Genomic DNA, 21,924 nt, shown 5'->3' with positions numbered 1-21,924 from the left:
AAAATAAAGTTGCACTATCAGTCTTTAAGGAAAAATGTCTAATCTCTTTCTCCACCTATTAAACAGTGTCTGTGCAGGAGCCACTAACCTGGCACTGGAGTTACCGAGCAAGACAGCTGCTGCCTGATTTAACTCAGCACTAGTCGTTGAAATGACTTATGAAGTCTCTTCCATACTTTAAATAAAATCTTGATTTCTAACTCGCATCAGTGAAGTATTGTGACAAGAATGGGGTGAGAAGTGGTCGAACTAAATTTTCTTTGCTTTCTAAAATGCTTCCGCTGACTGAGGTGGGGGAAGGTGGGGGGATGCCCGCAGGGGTGGTTAGTAAAGCCAGCGGGGGAAAATGCCAGCCTTAACCTGCACTTTAAGATCCCTTTGAGAGCGGGATTTTCCAAACATCTTTAGTTTTACTTTATAGCTGTTGCTGTAGCAGATGCAAACGTATCGACCTGCTCTGGCTCCATTCAAGCCTATAAATCCATAGGTACTTGGCTGACTCACTGCTGACTTCAAAGTCCTCACCCATCATGAGGGTCTCTACTACTTGGAGGTGTGCAATCATACATTTACCAAGTTAAAGGCTCAGAGAAGTCCTGCAGTGAAGAATGCTGTTCCGCTTGTTCCCATAGTCCCATCAAGGGTCAAATAATTGTGCTCGGCACCTGAGCACACGTGAAGGGGCAGAGCCTCCGGCTTGGCCCCTGGAGTTCTCAGAGGTTCGAACCGGCTGGAGTGACTCTTCCTAAAGTGCTGCTTGCTTGTCAACGTACTGTCCCTGATGTTCCCGCAGACAGGATGCCGCATCAAGGCGGACTGTGTTTGTGGTGATATCTCTGATGCTGAAAAAGCCCCGACCTCTGCCTGAAGGCTTCGCCACACTCACTACACTCATAGGGTTTTTCTTCATTGTGGATTCTCACGTGCTGGGCCAGGTGGGAGTTCAGTCGGAAGGCTTTCTGGCATATGGCACACTTAAAAGGCTTTTCTCCGGTGTGAATCCTGTGATGGCGGATGAGGTCTGAGGTCAAACTGAAGGCTTTCCCGCACTCGTTACAGCGATGGCTTTTGGAGTGGCTGTGGATTCTCTGGTGGTGCGTGAGGAAAAGGGCCTGACTGAAGGTCTTCCCACACTCCTTGCACTCACAGGGCTCCTCCTGGCTGTGAATTCTCTGGTGTCGGTTGAGGTGGGAGCTGCGCCTGAAGTTCTTCCCACAGTGGATGCACAGGTAAGGTTTCTCTCCAGTATGGATCCTGAGGTGTTCCAAAAGGCCTGCATTCTGGCTAAAGACCTTTCCACACTCTTTGCACCGATAAGGCTTCTCGCCAAGATGGATTTTCTGGTGTCTGACAAGGTGTGAACTTCTCTGAAAGGCTTTCCCACACTCGTGACACTGATGACCCTTCTCTCTTGAGCAGACTTTCTGATGTGCCACAGGCCTGGGACTCTGACAAGCCTCAGAGCCACAGAGCTTTCCTTCTGCGTGTGTCCCTTCATGTCCAATCAGGTCTGAGCTCTGGGTGAAGCCCTCCCCACATTCTGAGCATTTACACTCAGTCTTCTCCGTGGGCCTGACCTGTTGCTGTTCCAAGTTAGGGTCCTTAGGACCAGGTTCTACAGGTTCAGACACTTTCCCAGATGATTCCGCTCCTCCATGAGAATCTGTCTGTACAACCACCTTCTCATTCTCAGTCTTTGTCCCGTCACCTGAAACATGAAATATATACCACCAATTACTTGTTTTTTGATGCTTAGGGAAGGGAATCTGCATTCAGGAGGAATAAATTTAAATCAAGCCGTGTGTGCCAAGTGGAAATGCTGCGGAAGCACAGAACAGATACACAGTGGCCCACAAGAAACTGTGAGCAGTGGTTGCTGGGGGGGTGGGGGTGGTGGCGACCTTAGAAGGAGGCGGCTTATCTTAAACGGTTTGAACTTGATCATATGACATACACACAGCACACAAAGTTAGCAAGCAAGCCAATAGTCTCAAAGGACATGGCTGTACATTCTCTTTTTTAAAGATTTTATTTATTATTTACCCGACAGAGAGATCACCAGTAGGCAGAGAGGCAGGCAGAGAGAGGGGGAAGCAGGACTCAATCCCAGGACCCTGAGATCATGACCCGAGCCGAAGTCAGAGGCTTAACCCACTGAGCCAACCAGACGCCCCAATGGCTGTACATTCTTGAAAACGCTTTTGGGGCGCCTGGGTGGCTCAGTGGGTTAAGCCTCTGCCTTTGGCTCAGGTCATGATCTCAGGGTCCTGGGATCGAGCCCCGCATTGGGCTCTCTGTTCAGTGGGGAGCCTGCTTCCTCCTCTCTCTCTGCCTACTTGTGATCTCTCTTTCTCTGTCAAATAAATAAATAAAATCTGAAAAAAAAAAAAAAAAAAGAAAAGAAAAGAAAGAAAGAAAATGGTTTGTCAGCCGGAGGTCAACTGAAGGCCCTCGGGCCAGTAAGAAGGTGCTGGAAATGAAGAAATGCAGACACAGAGCCCATTTCATCACTGATTAACTGTGTCATCTGAACTCTCTGAGCTCAGCGTCCTCACCGATAGATCAAAACCACTGGACTACAAGACCTTGAAGCTAACATAAGTTCACAAAGAGGTCTTGGACTTTCCTGATCTCTTTGGACAGCAGTAGCTGCCTTCCTGTGGGGCTCGACGGACACCGGGAGTCTCGATGCTGTAACGGCTCACACGTCTGGTACGTGGAAGACCACTAGCAACATCTGACGAATAAAGCCAAAGCGCAGACACACAGGCACAGGTGGGGGAGTAGAAGGCCTTCCGAGGCCAGGAGCCTGAATGAGGACGCAAAGCTGGAGTGAGAGGAGGTCCTCAGCAGCACCCATGACAAGTAGTGCGAGTTCAAGAGTGTGAGCCCCATGAAGGCAGCAGACCAACCGCAAAGGGAGAGCACATGAGAGCCAAAGCGAACAGTGGGGGACTCGCCAGGCGAGGCCAGAGACCGTGAGTCCCGCACGGGGCACCTTGTGCACATCTTCCTGCAGTGGCCACAGGGGTGGGAGGGCTTAAAGGAAGAGAGAGCCTTCTTCAGCGATGATCTAAGAACATATACAACTAAAAGGAGGGGGCGGCTCTGAAACCCGAAAATGACCTGAACTTTGAATGTAAAACAGCATTTTCAACAGACCCAGAGGGCAAGGGACAGTGTCAAGAATCTACTATGACCACATTTCCTTGTCGTACTTAAAATACATGCCCATCATGGGGTTCCTGGGGGGCTCAGTCAGTTAAGCGTCTGCCTTCAGCTCAGGTCATGATCTCAGGTCCTGGAATCGAGCCCCTCATCGGGCTCCCTGCTCAGCGGGGATCTGCTTCCCCTGCTCCTCACCCCGCTCATGCTCTGGTGCTTTCTCTCTCAAATAGATAAAAATCCTTAAAAAAAAAAAAAAAATGTAAGGGACAGAAACAAGAAAGAGGGATTTAAGCAACAATGAAAATACCATACAGGAAGAAACAAATCTAGGTGACATTTAGAAACAAAAGACAGTAATAACACTACAGTAACTTGAAGGAGACAAGAAAAAATGAGGACTGGTGCACCTGGCTGGGGCTCTCTGCCTCGGGTGAGACACTAGCAACCCTTGTCTGGTCACCCCCGTTGTAAAAGGAAGGAGGAGAAGATGAAGGACAGCATGGGAGAAGCTTTTGGTTTCAGCTGAACAGAAGCGCCAAGGAAAGGACGGGGGGGAAGCGTCTGGGCTGATGGGAATCTTCCAGATCTGGACTGTGGTGATTAGACAACTGAGTTTTGTCATGTTTGTGAAAACTCACGGAGTGAATTCTGCCGAGTGTAGATTAGGCCTCAATAAACCCAACTCAAGACAAACACAAAAGCCGGGCCTCGGCAGGGGACGCCAAACGCGCCTGTCACATGAGGGAGGACGCCGCTGTTCCTTACCCTTCTCTTCTTCGGGCCCCGGAACGTCCCGCTCAGCCTGGACCTGCGGCTCCCGCACCGCTGCCACAGGGGCCGCCTCCTCTGCAAGCACCTTCTGCTTCTTTGCCTGATCTGGGCCCTAGGGACAGTTATGTAGGGACAGTTAGGGACCTGAGGGCTTGGGAGGAAACTTTCAGAAACACTTCCCTGTGAGAAAGGAGCAAAGAGGAACCGGAGGGGGCATCAGCATGTTCAGTTCCTCGCAGTAGACAGTGGGAGAGGCTGACCTTCCCTACGAGCCGCCAAACTGGAAAGAAATGGAACCACAGCTCAGCAGCTCTCCTGCTGCTGAACTCACGCCCCCTGCTCTGGCCCAAGGTCTCAGGTCCTGCTTCTCTGCAAAAGAGCCCATCCGCTCCTTACCGCATGCTGTCCTGCCTTCCCAAGCTCCGGCTGCAGGTGCTCCAGCATGACCACCATCTCGTCCCCGCTCTCTGGGCGGTGCTCCCGCACCCGGGCCTGCAGCGCCGCGGGCAGGATGGTCAGGAACTGCTCCAGCACCAGCAGCTCCACGATCTGCTCCTTGCTGCGTGTCTCGGGCTGCAGCCAGCGTCGGCAGAGCTCCCGCAGCCGGCTCAGCGCCTCGCGGGGCCCTGTGGTCTCTTCATACCGCAACTGCCTGAACTGTTTGCACAGTGGCTCTTGTCCGAAGCCTGAGCTCTTTCCCTGTAGCCTGAACCCCTGTTCCCAAGTAGAGCAGCGATCCTCCTTCCCTGTCCGCGGCCCCTCCTTCTTCAGGTTCAGAGGAGCTGGGGAATGAGCGTTCACCAGTGCCATCGCCATCCCCAGCGTCAGCCTGCTTCCCCAGCGTCAGCCTGCTTCCGCTCTGCCCCAGAGAGCTTCCTTTTCACTGTCTCCTCCTGCCAATGTGAAAACAAGAATCACAGGGGCGCCTGGGTGTCTCGCTATTAAGCGTCTGCCTTCGCTCAGGTCATGCACCAGGAGTCCTAGGACAGAACCCGGCATCAGGCTCACTGCTTGGCAGGAAGCCTGCTTCTCCCTCTCTCACTCCCGCTCCCCCTACTTGTATTCCCTCTCTCGCTGTGTCTCTTTCTGGCAAATAAATAAATAAAATCTAAAAAACAAACATGCAAGCAAACAAACAGAATCACAGAAACAGGTGGCTCAATTGGTGCAGCATCTGCCCTCGGCTCAGGTCATGATCCAGGGTCCCGGGATCAAGCCCCTCATCAGGCTCCCTGCTCAGTGGGGTCGGCCTCTCCTTCGCCCTCTGCCCCCATCCCTGTTGTGCACCCCACCTCAAATAAATAAATAAATCTTAAAAAAAGAAAAGAATCACAGGAGCAGCAATGATAACAGTAACAATAACTGTAATACACCTTTGCTGTACTCACACAATTCCAATGATTAGTATTAATCCCTTTCTCTCGGAAACAACCCTTCCAGAAACAGAATATACATACAAAATGAGAAAACTCGGTTCTACCCAAGATTGCCAGCTGACAGAGCAGGCATAACAAATCTGAAAAATCACGATTTTGCAGCTTGACGAAATAACAGATTGAATCAAGAACCACAAACCGGGGGATGCCTGGGTGGCTCAGTCAGTTAAGCCGCTGCCTTCGGCTCAGGTCAGGATCCCAGATGATCCCAGAGTCCTGGGATCGAGTCCCGCATCAGGCTCCCTGCTCAGCGGGGAGCCTGCTTCTCCCTCTGCCAGCCGCTCTGCCTGCTTGTGCTGTCTCTCTCTCCCTCTGACAAACAAATAAATAAAATCTTTTTTAAAAAAAAGAAAGAAAGAAAAAGGACCACAAATGGGTGAAGTCATTGGGCAAAGGAGTGGGGGAAAAGGACATTCTCACAGTCTCAAAGAATCACCACATGATTGCTTATTAATGACGAAAGAAACAATGGAGACATCTGGCAGCCACAAACTTAATCAAATGCTCAAGCCCAGGAACACCAACAGCCAGACAACCAACCTGTGCCTTCTCGCTTACGCATTTGTAATAAATGTTTCACATGAATCTAGTAACAAGGAGACTTTCAGATAAATCCTGAATGCAGCTCACCTACAAAAGTTGATTTCACAAAAATAAAAAGCGGTATTGTTCTAGATTAAACAAACACCTAAATGAATCATGAAAATTGGCTCTTGGGTTTTAAAAACACTATAAAACCTGGTTGGGCTCCAAATACAGCTTACTGTTACACCGTCCTGGATGTGGACATGGTAACTCTCAAATGATATACATATATATTTTTTTTGGTCAAAAAATGGACTTAAAATTTAAAGTGTTAAATCTTACTGTTCTTAATAGAAATAAAAAAGTCAAAGGAAGTGATGATCATTAGCCAAAAATAAAAGTTTGGTATTTCAACAGTTAATTTTTTTTTTTTAAAGACTTTATTTATTTATTTGACAGAGAGAGATCACAAGTAGGCAGAGAGGCAGGCAGAGAGAGAGGAGGAAGCAAGCTCCTTGCTGAGCAGAGAGCCTGATGTGGGACTCGATCCCAGGACCCCAGGATCATGACCTGAGCCGAAGGCAGCGGCTTAACTGACTGAGCCACCCAGGCACCCCTCAACAGTTAATTTTATGTGAAAACTTGAATGGATCATGGCGTGCCTAGATATTTGATCAAAAACTATTCTGGGGGTTTCTGTAAGGGTGTTTGGGGATGAGAAGAACATTTACATCAGTGGACTCTAAAGAACATTTACATCAGATGCCCTCTAAAATGTAGGTGGGCTTCGTCTAATCAGTCAAAGGTCACAATAGAACAAAATGGTGGACTCTTCCCCAAGTAAGAGAATTCTCCCTGCTTGACCACCTTCACACAGGCCACTGGCTCTTTTCTGGCCTCCAGGCTCAAATGGAAACATCGGCTCTTCCTGGATCTCAAGCCTGCTGGCCTTCCTACTTCCTACAATAACTGTGCCATTGGATCCCCTGGTTCTCAGGCCTTTGGACTCAGAATGGAACTAAACCATCGGCTCTCCTGGGTCACCAGCTCACTGACTCACCCTACAGATCTTGAGGATGTGCCAGTCTCTGTAATTTCATAAGCCAATTCCTTATAATTAATCTGTCTCTATGTGTCTATGTCTACGTATTTCCTATTGGTTCTGCTTCTCTGGAGAACTCAAATACAGATATATAACACAGGTTGCTAACTTAGTGGTGTTCATTTCTATGACAGGATTAAACACACCAAACACAATATATAATAAATAGTATAATAAATGAGCCAACTTTCATATCTTATGCATCAGATCATTGAAGAGCTATTGATTCTGCCTAAATAGCTCTCAAATCTATTTTCTCCTCTTGATCCCCCTGCCACCATCTCCTCCCATCCAGACTACTGGGACGATCTTTCTGACTCACCAATCTATTTCCCACACTGCAAACAGTGATATTTCTACAGAGGAGAAAGGACTGTGCCTCTGCTGTGCATTTACTGCATTAAGTAATTTATCACTACCCTTAGTATCAAGTTAAAGACATCTAATAGGGCTTAAAATTTTATTCTGATGACCTTTCAGTTCCTCAAATTCATGATAATATTTCCTCTTCCTGGGTCTTTCCACATCACTCTTCAAGTCCCCCATTTTTTTTCTCATTAGTGCCCATATACCCTTCGTGTCTCGGCATAATAAAACAATAAGGCAAAACAACTGTTTTATGTACTTTGAGTATGAATGCATTTACTCCTCACACAACTGTATCAAGACACAGCTGTCGGGACGCCTGGGTGGCTCAGTAGGTTGAGCCGCTGCCTTCGGCTCAGCTCACGATTCCAGGGTCCTGGGATCGAGTCCCCACCGCATCCGGCTCCTTGCTGGGCAGGGAGCCTGCTACTCTCTCCGCCTTTGCCTGCTTGCGCGCTAATGCGCGCCCACAGGCTCTCTGACAAATAACTAAAATCTTAAAAAAAAAAAAAAAAAGACACAGGTGCCAACGTCACTGCACAGGGGATACCGAGACATGGAGCATTTAAAAACTTACACAAGATCCCAAAGCTCAACCTCAGATCTTTTCCTCCAAGAGCTCTTAAACCCTTGGAATTAACTTTGCCTTCTCTCTCTCTCTCTCTCTCTCATAATCCACATCTGATCCAACAGCAACGCCTGCTGGCTCCACCTTCCAGGTAGACCATTAATCTGACAGCGACTAACCACGTCTACAGTAATACAAGTCCAAGGTATCCTCATCTCCTACTGAAGTACCGGTAATAGCTTCACTGATTCCGTTCTTGCGGCCCTCGGGTCTAACCTTATCGTGAGTTCCCAGCTATAGATGCTTTAAAACCTAAGTCAGAACATGTTTTCCCTCTGCTTAAAATCCTCCAAAAATTCTTCGCACCGAGAAACGACCAAATGACTTACACAACACAATGCCCACTTCTACGCACAGCCTCTCCACACCCCCTCTCCACACCCCGCCCCGCTCACTGCGTCGGGTCTACCTTCCCGGTCTCCGTGCAGCACACTCCTCGAGAAAGCCAAGCAAGCGCGGAGGCCTTTGCATACGCTGCTCCCCTCGGCCTGAAAGTGCGTGCCCCCCAAGGCCACACGGGTCTTTTCACGTCGCTCAGGTTTCTGCTCGAGCAACTACCTCTAAGGTTTACCTTCAACGCGTGTTTAAAACTGCGTTCCAAGGGCGACACAAGTGCTGCTTAAGCTGTGCCCCGGGAGCCGATCCGCAGCTTCAGGAGGCCCCGGGCCCCCGGCCCCCGCCCCTCGCCCCCCTCCCCGGCCTGCGGGCCCTCTGCCGCAGAAGGCTCCTCTGCACCCAGGGAACAAGCTGCTTCCCAGCCCGGGGCTGCAAGACTTTCCCAGTCGCAGCGCAGTCACCACACACCCAGCACCCACCCGCAGGGGCAGCGGGTGGCGCTCCAGCAAGGTCCGCGGTCCTCACCCTGCACCAAGGCCAGCTCCCCAGCTCACCGTCGCCTCCGCTCTAGGCATGCGGGAGGACCACGGCTCGATGGTGTCCTGCTTCCGGCGCGCGAAGTGGGGCGGAGTTCCGCGCACTCGCGGCGCGCAGGTGCGTGCGCAGGCGGGTCTCCACCGCGAAGTTTACCTTATTAGAGTGAAAACGGGCCTGTTCGGTTTCGTGTTACCGCGAAGAACTGGCATTTCTACTTTGCTCATTCACAGATTAAATACAGACACATTCTTTTTCATTTCTCCCCAATTTAAAAAGTCGTTAAACACAATGACAACACTGTCAATTTATTGCTTTTTAAACATTTTTTCATAGTATCAAGAATTGAATATTAAATTGAACAATGAAACTATGTTTGGATTGAAAGATTTAAGGTAATGAAAATTAAGTATATTACTATAAAAGTATAATCAGCCATACTTTGCAGTGAATGTAGTTTTCAGGGGGAAAAAAGCGTCAAGATATCAGTTTACCAGAACAGTTCTACAGAAGAAAAGAGAGATATTCCCTCTTGTTCATCCCACCAAAAAGTGTTTTTTATGGTCTTTGAGTAAAATAAATCCTTTTTTAAAAAATCTAAACAAATTGGAGCGCCTGGGTGGCTCAGTGGGTTAAGCCACTGCCTTCGGCTCAGGTCATGATCTCAGGGTCCTGGGATCGAGTCCCGCATCGGGCTCTCTGCTCAGCGGGGAGCCTGCTTCCCTTCCTCTCTCTCTGCCTGCCTCTGCCTACTTGTGATCTCTGTCTGTCAAATAAATAAATAAAATCTTTAAAACAAACAAAAAAAATCTAAACTAATGTTTAATTAGTTGAGAGTTTTGAAAAATCATTAAATATATTAATTGTTTTATGACAGGTAGTTTATTCAGTGTTTTCAGCATTGAAATTATCACAACAAAAGAAAAAAACACGTTTCTTTTTTTTTTTTAAAGATTTTATTTATTTATTTGACAGAGAGAAACCACAAGTAGACGGAGAGGCAGGCAGAGAGAGAGAGAGAGGGAAGCAGGCTCCCTGCTGAGCAGAGAGCCTGATGCGGGACTCGATCCCAGGATCCTGAGATCATGACCCGAGCCGAAGGCAGTGGCTTAACCCACTCAGCCACCCAAAAAAACACGTTTCATTAGGACAAGGTGAGTTAACATTTCTCCTTGGGTGCCAGAAGCTTGGAAGTATCTTTCAGAAGTAGCAATTAAATAAATTCACCTTAGAACCTCCTTAGGCAAACAAATGTAGTCAACGCAAATACTTTACTAATTAGAAGTTAACATTTTTTCTTGCACAGAAAACTCATATGTCTGATTTTTTTTTCTTTCTAAAGAAGGGCTTATATATTTTTAAAAAAATTATGTGAAGGATAAATAAAATTTAAAAAGGAAATAAATATATCTTAATTTACTGCCCCTTTCAAACTCTACCATGGCTGGCTTCTTAAACATCACTCATAGTATCAAGGCTTAGATTATTGGCATTGTATTGAACAACCCATGAAAATCAAAATGTAGTTTACCAGAGTTTTAAAAAAAATTCAAGGTCTGCATTTTTATTTTATTTTTTTAAAGATTTTATTTATTTATCAGAGAGAGAGAGAGGGAGAGCAAGCACAGGCAGAGAGAATGGCAGGCAGAGGCAGAGGTAGAAGCAGGCTCCCCGCTGAGCAAGGAGCAGGATGTGTGACTCGATCCCACCCGGGATCATGACCTGAGCCAAAGGCAGCTGCTTAACCAACTGAGCCACCCAGGCGTCCCTAGGTCTGCATTTTTAATTTAAGTAGTCTGTATCTTTTGGAAGGGGTAGAGTTGATGAGAATGAATAAAAATACTATCTTATAGGACAGACTACATGTTGGTAATTTTATAAATTGATTTTCAAATTTGAGACTTTCATTTTCCAGGATTATCATTTTTATAAACAAAATGGTGGTCTGTATGTTTTCATCAGGTCCATTCTCAAGATATTCAAAATAAAAACTTTCTTTTCTATAGGATCTGCTGAGGCACTATTGCATTACAAGTCATGCAATACTTATTATGGTTAATACCATGTTATAGCATAAGAAAGCAGTTCTTACCTTTTTGTTATGATGCTTTCTGCTTTTCTCTCTGCTTCTGCACATTCAGCGAGATATTACTCATTATTCTGAATTTTAAATAGAAAATTATGTGACCAGTGATTGTTCTAAACAATAAAAAACCTACAAATGAGTCCAATATACCTAACCCATAGTTTTATATTAGAAAAATCTATAACTTTAAACCATCATATGAATAAACTAGTAAAGAAAACCCCTATGGGGTGCCTGGGTGGCTCAGTTGGTTAAGCATCTGACTTAAAAAAAAATTATTTATTTATCTTGACAGAGAAAGACACGGTAAGAGAGGGAACACTAGCAAGGGAGTGGGAGAGGAAGAAGCAGGCTTCCCGCTGAGCAGGGAGCCCAATGTAGGGCTCCATCCCAGGACCCCAGCATCATGACATAAGACAAAGGTAGATGTGTAATGACTGAGTCATCCATGATCTGAACCAAAGGCAGATGTTTAACGACTGAGCCACCCTGGTGCCCCTAGCATCTGACTCTTGATTTCAGTTCAGGTCATGATCCCAGGGTCTTAAAATTGAGCCCCAAGTTTGGCCCCTCACCCAGCGGGGAGTCTGCTTAAGACTGTCTCTCCCTATCCCTCTACCCCTCCTCAGACCCACTCACGCTCTCTCTTAAAAAAAAAAAAAGAAAAAAGGAAATGCCTTTTTTCACCTATTAGACTGGTGAAGATCAAAAGGTTTAGGAGTACAATATTGTTAGTTATCTAGGTGTGTAAACTGGTACATCTTATTTACAAAGCAATGTTGCAAAATCTACTAAAATGTAAAAGCACAAAGAACATGTGACATTCTTAGACTTCTCCTGACCACCTTATCAAAAACATCTCCCTATTATTGTCTCTAGTCCCTTATTTTCTTCATAGCATGCTGCAATTAATACATATTTGTCTGGTATTTTTAAAGGTCTGTCTCCTTCAGTAGAATGTACAATTCTGTTGTGATTTCAAGGATCAAACTTCGCTTGCTCTCTGGCTTATACCCAGTACCTGCCATAGTGCCTAGCATTAAAAAAAAAACAAAACCACCCAATAAATATTTTCCTTTTAATTCAAGAACTCCACTTCTAGGAGGCCATTTTTAGACGATCCAAAGAATTCTTTTTGATCCGATAATTCTATTTCTAGGTAAGAATGCCACAGATAATATTCTCACATATCCACAAAGATTTCCAATTCAGTACTCTGTAATTGTAAAATATAGGAAACATCTTAAACATCTAATAAAATAGTCATTTATTCAATAGAATATTATAAAGTCATTAAAAAGAATAAGGTAGATTTATATGCATTGATTAAAACATCTCCAAGATTAAGTGAAAAAAGGAAGATGTAAGTCCATGGTTGAAATGTGGTATGGTTTGTTGCTAAAGAAATAAATATACATAATAATATATGTAATAATAATAAAAGGTAACATTGGCTTTCACCAGTGCTCCCCAACAGTCTGGGGAAATGCTCAAGGTAGTGTGGTCCGGTGCCAGTTGAGTCATCTACTAGGATGAAGATGCCCTTCCACATCATACTGTCCTGTGAGATTCTAGAACCCCACTCGTTCACCTTAGGTTCTGTGGGGCTTAGTAGGGTCTTGAGCCTTGAAAAGGGAGTCCCCTTTTCAAATGAGATAGTTTGCTTAGTGATAAAATGAAGTCTTGGATTCAGGCAGATGTCACTGGATGACAATGAAAGCTTTATCACAGACCCTGAGTGGAGCTCACTCTAAAATCTTCTCTAACACAGGAGCCAGCCAGGCTCTCAATGCTAACTTTGTTGTCCATGAGGTCCCTCCTGATCTGATCTTTTCATGAGCTCCACCGACTTCATTCTTTATACCTTCTCATTTTGCCTCCTTTCTCCTCTTAGTCTAAGGTGGCACCTAATCTACTCTTTGGAAGACCCAAGCACAATGGAACTTTTTCTTTTTTAGACCTATTTTTATGGATAAACCCTATGTCCCCCTCAACAAGTATTCCCTTTTTTTTAAGGTTTTATTTATTTGACAGACAGAGATCACAGATCACAAGTAGACAGAGAGGCAGGCAGAGAGAGAGGAGGAAAAGCAGGCTCCCTGCCAAGTGAGAGCCCAATGTGGGGCTCGATCCCAGGACCCTGGGATCATGACCCAAGCTGAAGGCAGAGGCTTAACCCACTGAGCCACCCAGGCACCCCAGATATTCCCTTTCTAACAGTCAAAAGCAAGCTACAAGAAAATTGTGGCTTTCAGCACATGTACTGTTTTTTTAGAAATCACTCAAAACCATAGTGGGCATTTGTTGGTTACTTATACACCTTCCCAACGTTTCTCTGATTTTTCATTCAGGTATCCACTTCTTCCCCATGTAGCCTATAAATTGACTGTAACCGCAGTTCCAGAAACAGGCTTATCTCTGTGGCAACAGTACCTTTTTTTGAGAGTGGGCATGTGACCTGAGCTATTCCTATTAGGGTCAGTGTCAGAATTCTTGTTTGGAATGCTAAGACAGAAATGTTCTTTCACTCTTCAGAGGTGGACCAGGAAGTATATAACCAAACTCAGGACCAATGGCAACCCCTTTTGTTATTTAAGGAAACCAGACTAAGGAGGGAAATGACCCAGGGAAAAGAAAAAAGTCAAAGTCCCATAAAGGCATGCAGGACTTTTCAGTTACACGAACCAATAAATCTCCTTTTAGTTAACTCAGTCTGTTAACTGCAACCAGAAGGAGACACTCAGTTGAATCCTTTGTTCTTTCTGGGGTTCTTCTGGTCCTCTTAGGGGCAAATGAAGGGCTCCATGAAGCCCTTTGAGAGACAGAGGTCATGGTCAACAGGGAAAATAACCTTCAGTTAATAGCTCCAACCTTGATCCTGCAACACGCTTGTATATACACAGAACTTATGAACAGACGTAAAAGACATAAAAAATTATTTCTTTGGGGAGAAGAATCAGGGACTAGGATGAAAGACCTTTTATTAACTCTCCAACTGTAGTATTTGAATATTTGTTCAGCCATGTGCACATATTAAGTTAAAAATAACAAAATAGTTAAAGAGATCTCAAACAGCAGCTTTTTCTTGAAGGACTTCCTAACACAGTAGATATACAGTAGATAGAGTAGCACTATATATATAGTAGATATAATAGCACCATGAAGTCTTTTCACACTATTTTGGTCATATAAAACCGTTGTTAAAAGTCCTGCTGAACAACAGAAAGTCCTTACTTGTCATCTTTCCCTTTTGTCTTTCTGTACACCATCTCTCGGAAACTGGCTAGAATCTTATTCTCTCTCTTCCGTCTCTCCTCCTGGTTAAAGGATGCCAGGGCTCTCTTCTCATCCGCACTGTAGATCTGGTTCTCCTTACGCAGCCGCACAGCCTCCATTCTACGATGCCTGCTACCACTCATAACATAACCTGAACATTCAAACGACGCGATCTCTTCACTTGTCAGCCCAATTTCACCTCTCCGTGGGATTCGCTTTCCAGCTTTTACATACTCAGCCATGGCTGCACCTTCACCGGGGAGCAGAGCGTGGCCGTAGTTCAAAGGCTTCTCCTCTTGGGAGGTGTGCACTCTAGGTGCTTCCGGACCTATCAGATCCATGGCACCCGCCGCCTTTGACTGCTCAGTCCAGATACCTTCCGGCAACTCCCCTTCCGAATCTTTAAAGCTGGAGTCACTGCATTCCTTTTTAGTCTTCTTACTCTTCTTTTTCTTGGTTTTTTCCCCCCTGTGTTTCTTTTTCTTCTCCTTCTTCTTGGCCTTTTTGGCTCTCTTTCGATCAGTATCAGAGCTAGAATCAGTGTCGGAGTCTGAATTCCCGTTACTATGATCAGAATACTTCCTATGTTTCCTTTTGGACTTTTTCTTCCTTTTTTTCTTGCTTTTCGAATGACTAGTCTTCTTCCTCTTTTCTCCGGAGCTGGAGTCTGAGCTGCTGGTCTCCTGAGTCTTCACCTCGTCGCCCGCCACGGGGGTGTGCTCATCAGAGTCCGGCTCAGGCAACTGTGGGGACAGCCCCCACACCTCGGGAGCGCCCAGCTCGCCAATCCTCTCTCTCTCTCTCAGCCTCCGCTGCCGAAAGCTCTCCTCCTTTTCCTTCTCGTACTCCTCCGCCCACTGCCGGTCGCCCGCATAGTGGCGGTGACGGTAGCGGCACCCGCCGTAGTAGACGGAAGAGGACGAGGACGCGCAGCTGCGGGACGCCGCGGCCGGCCCTCGAGAGCTGCCGAGCGGGCAAGAGGCGCCAACGCCCGAGCCTCCCCACGGGGCCCTGAAGCCCTCGCGGCCGCGGGAGTGAGAGCGGGCGCGGCCTCCCCACGGGGAGTGCCTGGCCGGCGCGGACGGCGGGCTCCCCGACGAGCTGCGTCGCCACCTCCGAGAGCCCGCGGTGTCCTCGGAAGAGCGGGACCGGGACACCGGGGCCATGAGCCACGCCCTCACCGGCGAGCGAAGGACCAACGCCGGGCAGTTACCACAGAAACAGCGCGGGCCGGCACTTCCCGCCCACCCAGGCGCACGAGCGACTTCCGCTTCCGGCGGGTTGCTAGGCGAGGGGACGCCGGCTCGACCGGGACCGCGGGCGGAGAGGCGAGGCTGCGCGGTGCGTAGGGTCTGCGTCTGTGCCCTGAGCCCTCGGGACACGCAAACCAGGAATTTGCATCAGTGACCCCTCTACTGTTCAAACGTCTTCTGTGCTGCTTGGATCTTCGCCTTCCACCGTCTTGATACCCTTCACTCCTCCTTCCTCCCTTCGGCCCTCTTTATCATTGCCCCTTGGGGGACTTTTCCTGCTTCCCACGCTCCTTTGCTGATCCCTTAGAAAGAAACCTGTCCACCATCTCCATGGCGGAAATAACTTCTACTTGTGAACTGCAAACCCCATCTGTACCTACCGGGAGCAAAAATGTCTTTTGATCACTTTGTTTCATTTTTGCTTTTTTGTCTTCCCAAAGTGATAGTGTTATAAACATTTTTTAAGTTTTTTAATGAAAGAAATTACGGTATTTGATTAGAAATTTAATAAAAACTTAATTTTGTTAAAAATAATACATTTTTTGTAATCAGGTCTTCTAATGGGAAGAAAATAAGTTGAGGAATAACATTTTGCTTAATTGGGTTTCTACCATTGCAGGGGAAACACAGCCATAGAAAATATGTAAATCAACATGGATGTGTTCTAATAAAACTATTTTTAGACACTGAAATTTGAATTTCTGCAAATTTCACGTCACAATTTTCTATTGTTCATCTGATTTTTCCTCAACAATATGAAAATATAAAATAATTCCCTGCTCATGCCCTACAAAAACAGGCAGTGGGCCAATTTTGGTCTGCAGACAGTAGACCCCTGACTTAGTGGTACAAAAAATACACAGCTAGGAACAAAAATAAATGCCAACCATACCTTTTTCAGCTATTATTTTCTTACTTTTATGTATAGATGAGCAAATACTCAGAGCACTAAAATATTTTTGAAAATCTTTTTATAAAATATGGTAGTTTGGGGAGCACGTGGGTTGATGTGTTAGCCAAGAGTTGGTTAAGCATCCAACTCTTGATTTCAGCTCAGGTTGTCATCTTGGGGTCCTGGGATCAAGCCCTGTATTAGGTTCCACGCTCAGTGGGGAATCTGCTCAAGGATTCTCTCTCTCTCCCTCTCCCTCTGCCCCTAGCTCTGCTTGTACATGTGCATGTGCTCTCTCGCAAATAATAAACAAATCTTTTTTTATTTAAAGGAAATAGGTAGTTTTTAAATAGAAATACATTCTAATCATCAAGAAAATCACCAGATGTTGAAAGCTCAGATAAAATGAAATTCCTCTTATAGGTAATATTTTACTATCTTTTTCAAAATTTCTCAAAATTGTTTTCCATAAATTTCTCCCCAAATTTTTATTTTAAAAGCTTCCAAACCTACAGAAAAGTTAAACACCTGTAAAGGATCTAGGTAAAATCCTTTACCTAGATTCACTGATTGTCAGGATTGTGGTTCTTACTCAATTGAAGGAAAATTAGACATTATGAAGCTTCACTCCTAAATATTTCAGTAATCAATGTCTAAGAAGGACATTCTCCTTCACAATCACAATGCCATTTTTCCTCTTAAAAACTTTAATATTATTATTAAACATTAGGTGGTGGTGTCTAATATGTAGGATATGTTAAAATTCCTAAATTGCTCCCATAATGTCCTTAAAATGGGATTAAAAATCCAATTAAGTTTCATGCATTGCACTTGATTGTGATTACTCCTTGTTCTGTTTAATGTAGAATGGTTTCTCTCCCTACACTCCCACTTCCACTTTTTAAAAAAGATTTTATTTATTTATTTGACAGAGGGAGAAATCACAGGTAGGCAGAGAAGGGGGAAGTGGAGAGGAGCAGGCTCCCTCCTGAGCAGAGAGTGGGATGCAGGACTCCATCCCAGGACCCTGAGATCAAGACCTGAGAGGAAAGCAGAAGCTCAACCCACTGACCCACCCAGATGCCCCCCACTTCCACTTTTTAAAAATTACTTGACACAGTTTTTCAGGGTCCAAGATGATGTTTTATAAAATGTCCAACATTTAATTCATCTGATAATTTCCTCTCCTCGTGATTAGATTTAGGGTAATTCTGTTTGGCAGATTATACAGAAGAAATATACTTTTTGCAGTATCTCATCAGAAAGCATATCACATTATGAAAAGTATCACAATCTATACTTATGACTAGGAAATTGCTAACAAGCAAATTATATAGAACTCTGAGGACAAGCTGGAATTAAACATCCCTCCAAATTACTTCATACTTGCTGCCTTTACAAGTATTTAGTGACCTTTCCTCAGCAAGCGACAACAAAGGCACTCACACTGAGACTTACACTGCCTGACAGTACGCGTTTACACACAGTGCTCTGAACGACATTTCACGGGGCGCTTCTACAAGGGGTAGCTTATCGGATATGCCCGTGGTCGCCTAAATTTATGCTGCGAAGAGCACACCAACACCTCGATTATGACTGCAGCCCGTTTCCTAGCATCACCCCTGATACGGGCAGATGCAATGCGACTAAAAGAAGACAGCTGATTCTTGAACAACACGGGTTTGAACTGCGCGGGCCCCCCAGCCCCACCCCGGTATTCCGCGGTTTTATAAGAGTTGACAGCAAAGGTCTCAACGCATTTATTGACAACTGCACACCCCAGTCTGCACGGGCCTTCTGCTGCCCTCTGAGTACCTCGGCAGCCCCCAGAGCCCCAGGAATGACCACCCGGTGGTCGTGCCCAGGCCCAGGGACGGGCTGGGCTGAAGCCGAGGAACCGGCCGGACCGTAGGGGCCGCGGGTTGGTTAGGGAGCACTCGGCAAGGCGGCGCTCGCACGGTGGCCGTGGCCGCCCCAGGGGCATCGGGGGTGACCTTGCAGGCGGGAAGGCGGGCTGCTGAGCCCAACCACCAGGCCGGGAACACCACCCGGGAAAAGCGCTGCCCACAGTCTGGGGCACCAACACGCTGGGGAGGCGGCGGACGGGTTGTTTGTTTTTGCAATGAATGTCCATGCAATGCAGTATTGTAAATGCATTTTCTCTTTCTTACGGTTTTGTGACAGGAGGACGGCGCCAGGGCCAGCGCCCCTAACTGCGGGCTGTTGAAGGGGCGCCCCCACAGTGGTTTTAAAGCCCTATTCAACCTCTTCTCTGCGCATTTTTATTTTGTAGTGTGACTTTCTGTGTTTTTAGGTATTGCCTTTTGATTTCCCCCTGATACATTTCCAGGCATCGTAAGGCCAAGAACCACACTTTTCTTTTGTGGTTTCTCCCAAACTCCACTTTGTATCTGGTGTGAAATCAAATAAACACAGCGGGCTGAATGAATGAACCAGGGATTCTCTCGCAAGGGAAACAACACCCTTGCTTAAACGTACAGTTTCTAGGAAAGAGACTGGTAATGGAAGTTAGAAATAAAGGGTGAAGACATGAGGGAGACTCCTAGCAAGGAGGGGAAGGGGGAGAGAGATAAATTAAAAATGTTTAATGGACAGAGCGGGGACTAGGACGAGGTGAGAGAGACACTGAGGGCCCAAATTAAAGGACACATCCACTGTCTTAAATTCTGTGACCTAAATGCTTCTCTCACTTTACCCTACTCGCAGCTCTGTAAACAACAGGTGTAGACAAAGAAACATCCTGTTTTTCCCGATGCAACATATAAAAGAAATTCTGTTGAATCACCTATAGTCTCACACAGAGGATACTGAATTAGGAAAAACACTGTGTAGTTTTGGAACTATATACAGTTCATGTTGTAACAGTTTCCTTTGGCACCACTTAAAGGCTTTTGGACTGAATTATTCAATATTCAAGAAAGAAGGTAGGACTTTGTATAATTAAAAAGCAGATTTCTATGGAAAACTTCAAATATGTAAAAGTGTAAAGAGGATATTACAATGAACTCCTATGCCTCTTGCCCAACTTCAACAACAGCTATTGTGGTACTTTTTTGTGTGTGTTTTCTCTAGTTCTGAGTATTTCATTTTTTTTTTTTCAGGAAGGCTCCATGTCCAGTGTGGAGCCCAACACAAAGCCCAAACTCAGACCTTAAGACCTGAGCTGAGATCAAGAGTCCAAGGCTCAACTAAGTCACCCAGGAGCCCCTAGTTCTGAGTATTTTAAAGCAAATCCAGATATTATACCAGATATTATACCTGCAAGTACCTCATTATAAATTTCTAACAAATGAGGACTTTTTTCCCTCACATAACCAAAATATCATTATGACAACTAAATTGATAGTAACTCCTTAATGTCATTATGTTTTAGTTTTCCCAGTTGACCCAAATGTATTTTTTACAGTTGTTTTGTTCTGATCAGATTCTGAATAATGGTTACATTGTGTTGGCAGGTATATCTATTTGGTCTCCTTTAATCTAATCTAATTCTGTTTTCTCAGCTGCCTTTTCAAAAAATGCCCTTTATCTGTTGAGGATCCAGGTTCTTCTGTCCTGTGGAATACCCCACATTCTGAATTTTATTTATTGCTTCTTTTAAGTATCATTGAACTCATTAATTCTCAAACGTACCTGCCTATTGCACTTACCTAGGAAATTTTTATTTTAAAAATTTATTTACTTGACAGAGAAAGACAGTGAGAGATGGAACACAAGCACGGGAGTGGGAGAGAGAGAAGCAGGCTTCCCGCTGAGCAGGGAGCCCGACCTGGGGCTGAATCCCAGGACCCTGGGATCATGATCCTTAACAACTGAGCCACCCAGGTGCCCCACCTAGGAAAATTTTATGGTTATGCCCACCTGAGTTCCATCCTTCAACATTCTGATTTAGTTGATCTTGGTTGCAACCAAGATCAGGATGTTTTAATGCTCCCCAGTAATTCTAATATGCTGCGCAGAGTGAAAAATGCTAACAATTGCTTCTGAATCTCACCTATATGCAACTATTAGGATCTAGAAACATAATTTGATTCAGGTTCACTTATTTTGCCAACAATACCTCATGGCAGTGCCTTGTACCTCTTGTGGCAGCTCATCAGGAGAAAAATATTTTCTAGTAGTTCTCATTCGTAACAGCCTTTGGGACCTCTCGTTTTCTTAAGTTCTATCCCTTCCTTGCTACCCTTTGAACTGCAGAGGGACAGATTGAGGAATAAAAACTCAGGAAGGAGGGCGCCTGGGTGGCTCAGTGGGTTGAGCCGCTGCCTTCGGCTCAGGTCGTGATCTCAGAGTCTAGGATCGGGCTCTCTGCTCAGCGCGGGGCCTGCTTCCTCCTCTCTCTCTGCCTGCCTCTCTGCCTGCTTGTGATCTCTGTCAAATAAATAAATAAAATCTTAAAAGACAAAACAAAAAACAAAACAAACAAACAAAAAAACTCAGGAAGGTACTGGCATGGTATTTTTCCACTTTATAAACTTCTACCAAACGTGCATTCCACTGAGTAGAAAGGGGACTTACCGAAATCTCAGTCCAGCGAAATAACTGCTTTCACTTCTGGCTTAAGCCTTGTCCCCTCTGGCTCAAAGGAATCTCCTTCCATTTTAGTGAAGGCCTAGCTTACTGTAGATCAGCCAATATTCTAAGAACCTTACACACACAAAAACTCACTGCTCGCAACATCCTTACCTACTATTACTACCCCCAGTTAAGACTCGGCAAGTCAGGCACAAAGAGGTTATGTAGTTAACGGAGGTCACCCAGCTAGTCAGCGGTAAATAAAGCCAGAATTAGGAGCCCAGGTAACTTGGCTTCAGAGTCTGTGGACCTACTCACTGAGCTAGACTCTGAATGGGAACTGGGAAGAAACAAGAAGCAAGCAAGCATGAGAGAGTAGGGATACCAAGCAGCCAGGGATACCAAGTTCCCCGAAGTAGGGGGCAGCATAAGCCTGACTGCCGAAAGGAGGCCCTGGACAATGGGAAGTGGTAACGGGTGGGGGACGTTGGGGACTTACAGTTAATTGGCTGGAGGGGTCGGAATGGCTTTGCCGGCCTTTTGCTGCCGACAATGTGGTAAGGCTGAAAGGCAGCGGACAAGAGACGGGGTAGGGAGGGCTTTCTTCCAAGCCTTTGGCCTTAAAGGGCAGGATGGAGAGTGACAGCTGGAGGCAGGCAAGGACCAGCGGCAGCCACGGCTCTCTTCCAAGGAGGCGCCTGTGATGGCTCCGGCTATTTTTGCAGGCCCTGCTGCGGGAGATCTAAGAACACCGAGGAAGCCGGGCTTCGGAACGTTAGTGTCTGGTGCGTGCCAGCTCTACAGCCACGTGGGCATGAGAGCCCCCGGATTTCAAGGTGAGGTCTTACTTCCTCTGCAGAGCTCGCCGTCCCTTCTTCCGTCCCGCCCCGAGGGCAGCCTAGCCGGCGCGAGCCCGGCAGCTGAAGGGTTAAACTCGGGGCGGCCGCGGAGAGGCGCGTGCTCGCGGGTCCACGCCCCCTGACTTCCGGGGACCAGCTTCCGGTGCCTGGGCTGC

The 21,924-nt window shown here is 46.1% G+C and overlaps 2 protein-coding genes across 4 annotated transcripts; both read right to left on the bottom strand.

Annotated features, from left to right (window-relative positions):
• Positions 1-408: 408 nt before the first annotated feature.
• Positions 409-21,640, bottom strand: ZSCAN26 (zinc finger and SCAN domain containing 26). Of its 3 annotated transcripts, none has more exons than XM_032338186.1 (4): positions 21,409-21,640; positions 4,336-4,832; positions 3,934-4,051; positions 409-1,708 (listed from the first exon to the last, which is right to left on the bottom strand). In XM_032338186.1, the coding sequence occupies exons 2-4, from the start codon at positions 4,753-4,755 to the stop codon at positions 807-809; spliced, it is 1,440 nt and encodes a 479-aa protein (XP_032194077.1). In that variant the 5' UTR covers positions 4,756-4,832; positions 21,409-21,640; the 3' UTR covers positions 409-806. The 3 variants fall into 3 exon arrangements, with proteins under 3 accessions (XP_032194077.1, XP_032194075.1, XP_032194076.1); XM_032338184.1 differs by lacking the exon at positions 21,409-21,640 and adding an exon at positions 8,858-8,972; XM_032338185.1 differs by lacking the exon at positions 21,409-21,640 and adding an exon at positions 8,406-8,851.
• Positions 13,133-15,930, bottom strand: NKAPL (NFKB activating protein like). The gene has a single exon (XM_032338195.1). The coding sequence runs from the start codon at positions 15,392-15,394 to the stop codon at positions 14,183-14,185; it is 1,212 nt and encodes a 403-aa protein (XP_032194086.1). The 5' UTR covers positions 15,395-15,930; the 3' UTR covers positions 13,133-14,182.
• Positions 21,641-21,924: the final 284 nt, after the last annotated feature.

Source organism: Mustela erminea, chromosome 4 (assembly GCF_009829155.1).
Source record: "Mustela erminea isolate mMusErm1 chromosome 4, mMusErm1.Pri, whole genome shotgun sequence".
NCBI lineage: Eukaryota > Metazoa > Chordata > Mammalia > Carnivora > Mustelidae > Mustela > Mustela erminea.
This window is presented reverse-complemented; position numbering and strand designations above follow the sequence as displayed.